Source organism: Mytilus trossulus, chromosome 11 (assembly GCF_036588685.1).
Source record: "Mytilus trossulus isolate FHL-02 chromosome 11, PNRI_Mtr1.1.1.hap1, whole genome shotgun sequence".
NCBI lineage: Eukaryota > Metazoa > Mollusca > Bivalvia > Mytilida > Mytilidae > Mytilus > Mytilus trossulus.
In genome coordinates this window covers 15,298,037-15,306,928 of record NC_086383.1, presented here as the reverse complement: position 1 = coordinate 15,306,928, position 8,892 = coordinate 15,298,037, and the positions used below count along the sequence as shown (strand labels likewise).

The following is an 8,892-nucleotide window of genomic DNA, read 5'->3' as shown; positions in this document are numbered from 1 at the left end:
CTGATAAAAACAAAAAAACAAACAACAAAAAAACGATGTTAACCAAGTTTATATTATCGTTTAAGTTTTCGTTTTTTTTTTTTATCACCGGACAGGCTTTATAAACAATTAAACCTCATCACTTGCTATTTTTGAATATTTCAAACCAATGACTAATACTTATATGGTTGCATGGTATCTGCAAAGCATGCTAACATAATGTGTTGGTAGTATTCACTGCAACTTGCAACTAGCAAGAGTTTTTCCCCTGTTTAAAAAATATTACCGTAGATGGTGGCAATTTTTCTGTGAATTATTCAAACGGTATAACAGAAAGTAAAATTCAACATACCATTTTTTTAATTATGACTAATTTTGATCCCAGAAACTGTGTCATGCAACATATATTCAATAATCGTATGCATAGTAACATAAATACTGCAACTAATAAACATTTTGATGTAGTCAGACAAACAGATCCTTCGCCAGCTCTCAGAAGCATTCCAGTGGTATATCCTGTAATCAAGATCCAATCTAATATGTTTCCCCAATCTCTTTTGTAGTGCTCTAATTTGTCTCTAATAAACGCAACAATGACCTAAAATACAATAATGATGTTGGAACAGCAAATCGCTACCTATATATGTATTATCCTCTCCTTTGTCCTTTATACATTGATCACAATTTAAGGAAAAGTAAGCAATAAACAACACTGAAATACGAGTTAATATCTATGGTGTCCTGTTTCCGATGTTTATCCGCCAATATTTGTTGTGTGTATCTGAAATGATACCTTATAAAGCTTTATATAGGTACCTGTACTATAAACGTGTAATCTCGAATACAGTATTTAGTGCATTAAGTGCAGAGCAAGCATAAAATAAACTGAACGCATAAATTCGTAATTTGTTTGTTCACAACAATTTTCACATTTTGTAATCAACGTGATTACTATTATTATGTTAACGTGGTCAAAATGGAAACGTATAATGTTTACCCCAATAGATCCTCGTTTATTTTGTACCCGTGTAGTCAGTAGTACATTTCGCACGCTTACCTGTTCGTGTACTTTAGATAAAGCAGATGACATATAATTGTATATAAAAAAATTGGGCTTTCATTTCAAAACTAGAACTCGGTTTCTTGCATTAAAAACGAATTTATTGATCGACCTGTACAAACATGTATAATGTACGTATGAAGTTTCTAGTTAACTACACCTGTTCATAACTGCAGACCGCTTGTTTTCAATAAAACAAAATCTGACGTCAACATAAATACATAAATGTATATTAAGCATTCATATTGTATCTGATGCATTTAAACCTAATGTTAATACTTGTTTTTCAATTTAATGCTAATTGTATAGCTCTATAAACTAGTTATAGTTCAATTGGAGCACATCATCACATACAAATTGATTTTTTTATTGTAATGTTTATATCAAAACATTTCAGATATTATATTTATATTGATGATTGTCGTGACTTTTATAATGTTTTTGTTATTCAGTTTCCAAACTTTACTCTAATGTATGTTCAATTTCTGTTTCTAAAAATGATTTATAGTAAACAAGATATAAAAAAGTCATCGTTTTACAACAAATTAGTTACTTAATGTTAATGTAGGTGCATATAATTTAAGAAAACGAAAAAATATTGTCATTTTTCAAAAATACTCTCATGTACGGACTAAAATAAGTCTATGGCGTTTATCACTTGAAAGCTTATTTTATGTTCTCTCTGTTTGTCCTGTCGTAAAAATATTATACGGTGAAATTTCCATTAAAAATTGTCAAAGTTCAAAATTAAACAATCCTATGTTTTCCCTGTAATTGAACATAACGCTATTTACTGGTTCTATATAAATATAATGATAATTAAGAGATTAGTTCTTAGAAAAATCTTCAAAAAAAAAAATATATTGTTAATTTTCCTTTTTTGGACGATGATGTTTCTTTACAGCCATCTTACAGTGTTTAGTTATCATAACTCGTTCGCTATTGGTTCATTCATATGAATATGAACATATCATGTATTTCCAAGATAATGTATCAAAGCTGATGATTTAAACCAAAAATTTAAGAGCTGATATGTCAATTCGTGAACTATTTTTAGGTTAATATATTCAACAAACAAACTCTACTTCTAAATATCTTACGACGTTTATATATCACAACTCGATATGCCCGTGTCTGTTGTGACGTTTTAGATATAAATGATTGTTATGTATTAATGGTAAATAATTAAGTCAGGTATATCGTGACCACAAATTGCTTGAAACCTCTTTACTAAATTCTTCGATAGATATGAAGATGTTGTATTGATGATTGGTTGTATCTGTAAAATATGGATTTAAAACGGGATATCACATCCTCATGTTTACTGAGATTCTATTTTATATTATGCCCGAAAACTTAAAAACGATCCGGGTAAACTTGCCAATCCTTTTACAGAATTTTAATGCCAGTACATGTTTTAAATGAAAAAGAATAAATAGTGGAACTTGTTTGTGTTTTTAGCAGAATTGTAGGTCACTGTCGCTCACATCTTTTGTAATGCGGTACTTTTCACTAAGGTTAAAAAAAAGAACAGCATTTTAATGTAGGTTTAATGTGAAAGTAAAAAAATATATATTAGCACGTATAATTATTGTCTACACAATAAAGAGTAATCATAGACTAAAACATTCAACCGTTTTTGTAAAACAATGCACCCTTTATTACCAATATAACTGAATGTTAACGCATGTACTGATTATAATAGAAAAGTAGAAAATAATGGCATTTTCAATTCCTGCTGACAACAAACTTTACAATTTGAAACCTTATATGTTAAACACTCCGGTCTGAGGTAGAAAAATCTTAACTTACGATGCAAACACATGAATTTCATGAAAAAGAAGAATTATTGGCAACTTGTAGTCTTTCGGGGCAAAAGTTTAAATACCCTAGACCCTGTACTGCTCCCAATTTGTGTTAAACGATCCATTATGATATAGTAAAGGTACATAATTGGAACAATGCTAAATGATTTTAAAAAAAGGCATAGATAATGAAAATTTTAATTATTGCAAACAATGTTTCAGTAACCATTGACTCATATATCTAAGATTTGTATAAAACAATCCGTTCTAAGGCCACGCCAAAGTTGTACCTCGTTCGTCGGATTCTCGGCGTGTTGTGAAAGGTCGATCAGAAAAAAAGTACTTTTTTAAATACCCGCGTCCAGTACGGAGCCGCGCGTTTTCGTTTCTAAATTTATGAAACAAAAATTTTAATATTTTGTGCGTTTGAAAGTAACACCATACAGAAACGGAAACTGACATAAAAAACGGTCTAGATTTAACATTCACAACGTTGTTGTAACAATATTATTATTGCCAAATTTAGTATGATAAGCATTCTTAACGTAACACATGAGTGGACTATCTGCAGTGGTAACGAAGGCAAATAAATCAGTAGAATATGATTTGGGCAATTCGCTTACCGATTTGTTAGAAGCGCTCCGTGCAAGACCACAAACGTTAAAAACATCAAACTCCAATTACAACCCAGTAAATGATATGACAGCATTTTTTAAACCAGCTGCAACTACCGTCTCTAAAATATTGATGAACCCAAAACAGATAATATCCTCAAGGCATACACGGTGAAGTCAATTTACCATCTGATCAATTGAAAAAAACACATTTAGGACAACCAAGAACATGCATTATTGTCAACATTTCCTGAGACTGCAAACAAAACAAGACAACTAAAAAATTATCTTCATACCATATGGGGTCCCACTTAAGTGAGTTAATTCACTCATTCACAGTGAAAACAGCTCAAGGCCACCAATGGGTCTTCAACACAGCAAGAAAATCCCGCACTCAGACGCTGGCTTCTGCTGACCCCTAAACAATTATGTATACTAGTTAAAAGCATGGAATTTGACAGAATGTTCAGTGGTAATTGTATTTAACACATTAACCATATCTTTAAAATTTACAAAATCTTCTAAAGATAAGAATTTGTATGATTGTCCATGAGACAACCTTCCACCAGAGATCTAATTTGTTGATGTTCGCAACAACTTTAATGGCATGGCCTTCCGCATAGAGCAATATCCATATTCATAGATATATAAATTTGACTGTCATTAAATTCTACAGGAAAGCAATGAATTGAGTGGAATGTATGGAAATGTACCATTGGTTTAGTTAGTATATAGCATATGACTTGTTCATTTGAACGGTATAAATTGGTGTGAGGTATTGAAGGACAGTCCTTTATCAATTGTCAGCTTGTTGTATACACAAACAGTTATGGTTGTTATACTTGTATTTTTTCCATTTTGTTTACTTTCACCGTCTCCTCTAGCATTTTGGTTGAAAACGTCGCATTTCCGCACGCTATATTTAATTGGCACGTTTTGACGTCGGGCACTTTCAACTAATTGATCCCCATGTCTCGGCATCTGCCTTGACTAGAAAAACCTCATCATGGACACGAAAAAATAAGTTCCATGCGTAGAGGTACGAATAAGATTTATTTAAAGTTTATTTTCATACTTTGTTGGCTTAAATACGGCGGATAATCGTGGTTTAAAGTTGTTTTCTGTATCATTTGTTTTGTCAATTTTGACGAATGTCGATTGCGTCGGTGTTTAGTTTGGAAATGTATGTTACCGAATTTATTAGACAACAAAACTTCTGATATAAAATCGTACTTTATGTCAATTGATCAGATAACTATACGTGTTCTACGGCTAATTTTAAGAGAAATAGATTTTTGATAACGTCTTGAAAATGCCGTTGTCATAGTGAACAAAGGGGAATAATCAAAAGAACTTCCTAAAAAAGGTCTGTCTATTTCGATCCCACACATGCAATGAAATATTACCAGCACATTGAAAAAACCTAATTCAATTGCAAATTTAACCAAGCAGTTAAATCGTGGTGACTGTTCATGTCAGTTAAAATTTTTACTCCAAAGATAAACTAAAGACACTTTTATGGAAGAAATAAGATTACTGCAATTGATACAAGTATTTTTGCAGTTATAATTTTTTTATCTGCTTCACAAAAAAATCAATTACACATGTATATCATTAAAAGTGGACAAAGATTTATAGAGTCATAAAATGTATATAGAATAGAATGGAATAGAATATTTTTGTTTACTAGATTTAATATTAATACAAAGCCATTAATTTAAAAAAAATCCTTTTGAGATTTATAAAGTTCAAACTCATTGATTACTGTGCCAAACAAACCACAAATATTTAACAGTTAATATACAAATGGTATGATACTAAACCCCTAATGGGAAGGATTGTGTCTGATGTTCATATGATGAAAACATAATCTTTCAGTCAGTTTAATTGAAGTCTGGAGCTTGCATGTCAGTTAACTGCTAGTAGTATGTTGTTATTTATGTATTATTGTCATTTTGTTTATTTTCTTTGGTTACATCTTCTGACATCAGACTCAGACTTCTATTGAACTGAATTTTAATGTGTGTATTGTTATCGTTTACTTTTCTACATTGGCTAGCTATAGAGGTGTAGGGGAGGGTTGAGATCTCACAAACATGTTTCACCCCGCCCCATTTTTGAGCCTGTCCCAAGTCAGGAGCCTCCGGTCTTTGTTAGTCTTGGATTATTTTAATTTTAGTTTCTTGTGTATAATTTGGAAATTAGTATGGCGTTCATTATCACTGAACTAGTGTATATTTGTTTAGGGGCCAGCTGAAGGACGCCTCCAGATGCGGGAATTTCACGCTACATTGAAGACCTGTTGGTGACCGTCTGCTGTTGTTTTTATTTTTGGTCGGGTTGGTGTCTCTTTGACACATTCCCAATTTCCATTCCCAATTTTATTAATCATTTAACAGCTTCACTCTTCCATAACAACAACACCAATGACAGCATGGAACCTCCTATAACATTCAAAACTGCATAAATTTACATGTTGATTTTTTTCCTTTTTAATCAAGTATGTCTGTGTAAATTGGGATTGCTCATGTCCATTTGGTAAACAACTAGAGCAGGGGTTCTCCTTTTAGGGAAAGAGTAGCCATTGATTAAATGTGCCACCACATATTAGTGAGACAGGAACAGAAATTTCGAACCCTTTTTGGAGCTAATTCTAACAGCATATTTTGACCGAATTCGGTCACAAATATTAATGTCAACACCATGACAGTTTGCCTGGTAATTAATATGATCCGTGGTCTTGTGATATATTTAACAGTACCATCTTTTTGCCTCCTTTCACTTATATCACTCTAAAATAACTGGTATACAACAAGTTATATATTCTGTGAGTACATGTTTCATGTGCTAAAGGTATCTCATTTATACATGTATTCTATATATATTAAGTAAATATTTTGACTTATAAATGATCAATTGCAGAGATAAAACATTTTTAATTTAAACTAAATTATTAAATCGTATTAAAGCATAGTTGAATGATTGTTTGCTGCTTAATGTCCAGTCACGCATACATCATCGTGACATGGATTATAAGGAAGAGTAAAGGTTTATTAGCTACTTCAGTACTTCACATCTTTTAAGAACAGAGTCTAATAGAGGCCTAACTCTGGCAAGTTTGTCAGTAGAATCCGCCTCTGGCTCATTCACATGTAAATACTGTGTCAGCTTTTCATATCTTTTTACAGACATGACATATTTTACACCTCCATTAGCAAGGAATTTATTTGTCGACCATAACAACTTGTAGTCCAGAACTTGTATAAACCCCATTAGAATTAGGATTCCTAAAAAAGATAAAATATACACTTTTAACCTTTTGTCATAAAAATGTTACTTTTAATATCACTTTTAAATATACATCATGTACATGTGGATATAGGCTGTGCATACATATCTTGACATGGAAAATTTCTGTGATAAACCTACTTCTACTTTTGAAAATTATAAATATATATATATAACAAGCAAACACAATTTTAAAATATCAGACATGTATAAAGGAAGGCATGCACAAACCAATAAATATTTTAAATAAAAGCATGTGGTTTGATTGCTAATGAAACATCTCTCAATCCATGTCACAATGAATAAAAAAAACAATTATAGGTCAACATACAGCCTTTAACATAGAGCTAAGGCTTACATTTTGTACACCAAACAGCAAGCTATTTAAAGGACCCAAAAATGCAAAAAACAAAATTCTTATCTGCCACATGAGAAAGGTAAAACACATGTGAACCGCATCAACAAACAACAACCACTGAATAACAGGCATGTACATATAAACAGTGCATAACAATGCATACATGTACATGTATATATATATCAGTTTAATAAAGGGAATTTACTATGCATTTCAATTTAATTTTCTTACTATCAACCAAGCTTACAATGAATCGTACACGTATAACCATTGTTAGTTTGTAGATATTGTTTTTCACTTACCTAAATATGCAGACATTTCAGCAAAATCTGTTTCCTTCCAAGTTTGTGTCATTTCGTCCGGCTAGCTGCTGTTTGCGTGTTGCATTTAGCATGTTTAGATTGGTCTCTTGGGCATGTTTACTAATCATGTCTGTGCCAGTTCACTAACATCAGCATTCAATAATACTTGAGGTCCGGTACGTTCGTTATACTGTCGAACATTTATATATCTTGATTGGCCTCGCTCCATATTATCTCATTCATGCCAGTATCATAAATTTATTTCCATCCACCAGATCCTACACGATTTCATCATCAATATCATCTTCCTCCTCGCTAACCAACGGTTCATCTATATCAGATACATTCCCGTTATCCTCACCTTCAATACTTTCGTCGTCTGGTATATTTTGAAGAGCTGGTCCAGACACAATTGGTTCCTAAACATCCCATACACTCGGCCTGCCGGAGGCCGCCATATTTGTTATTGTCGCCTGTTATTACATTTGTGTACACGTGTGAGAATCTCATGAATATTCATCGATTAAGTGTATAATTACCGCCCATTTCATACGATAAGCACTGGTAATTGTCTCATTTATTGATTTTTAAATGTCACAACATTTATTTGTACGTTAAATTTTTACATTAACGTTTTGAAGACAAGATACTTGAAAAGCGTAGGAAAGCGTAGTTGTGGGGGAAGGGGATAAGCGTAAAAAGCGTATACGCGGTGTAAGGGGGTAAGCGTAAAAAGCGTATGTGCGTGGTAAAGTTTTAAACAGGATCATACTTATTTGATCATACTACACGAAGTTATACGTTTTGCTACAAGTTAACCAGATAATGGTAAGTGTTATTGATTATAAATAATATAAGAAATAGGATATGAGATATATTCAATTGCAAGCACCAAAACGATGTAAATTTCTAATCGCTCGCTTGTTTAAAATTAATTCTTTTAATGATTTTTTTTTTTAAATATTTTGAAAATAAATTCGTTTGTCAGCCAAAAATCTAGTTTCGAAGAAACAACAAATGAACAATTTTCGCTCTCTCGCTACCCTTTTTTAAAGGAGAGAGTCCGAAGAAGTAGAAATAAGGTTGGTGGGGCTTAAGGAGACCTATATAACTAATAATTCTGGTACAGAGTTTTCAGGAAAAAGGATTATTGACACTCTATTTGATAATGACAACAAATGTTGCAATTCTTACCTTAAAGTGAATCCTTTTTATGTCAAACAATCCATCATGAGATACCAAAAGTAATGTTTTATAGTGTACGTGTTATATGAGTATACCTTTGAAAATGCACAAATATCAAGAATAAAAAAAACAGCTTTACTTCTGCATCTGAGAATCTATTTTATGTTATTACCTGTAGATATGGTGAGAATTTACATATGACAGACATGATTACAATTATGCAAAAGAATGACTTTACATAGCCAACATATTTGTTTTGCATCAACACGCAAAATTCCATTTGGTACATATGTAAAACTTT

The 8,892-nt window shown here is 32.1% G+C and overlaps 1 protein-coding gene across 1 annotated transcript; it reads right to left on the bottom strand.

Moving 5' to 3' along the window:
- Positions 1-6,515: 6,515 nt before the first annotated feature.
- On the bottom strand, positions 6,516-8,107 carry LOC134691482 (piggyBac transposable element-derived protein 4-like). The gene is made up of 2 exons (XM_063552027.1): positions 7,407-8,107; positions 6,516-6,745 (listed from the first exon to the last, which is right to left on the bottom strand). Exons 1-2 carry the CDS (start codon positions 7,456-7,458, stop codon positions 6,516-6,518), a joined length of 282 nt encoding a protein of 93 aa, XP_063408097.1. The 5' UTR covers positions 7,459-8,107.
- Between the last annotated feature and the right edge of the window lie 785 nt (positions 8,108-8,892).

Coding starts and splice junctions, on each gene's coding strand:
- LOC134691482 (XM_063552027.1), bottom strand. CDS start 7,458: ATGACACAAACTTGGAAGGAAACAGATTTTGCTGAAATGTCTGCATAT. Junction 6,746..7,406: donor TGAAATGTCTGCATATTTAG/GTAAGTGAAAAA, acceptor TATCTTTTTTAG/GAATCCTAATTCTAATGGGG.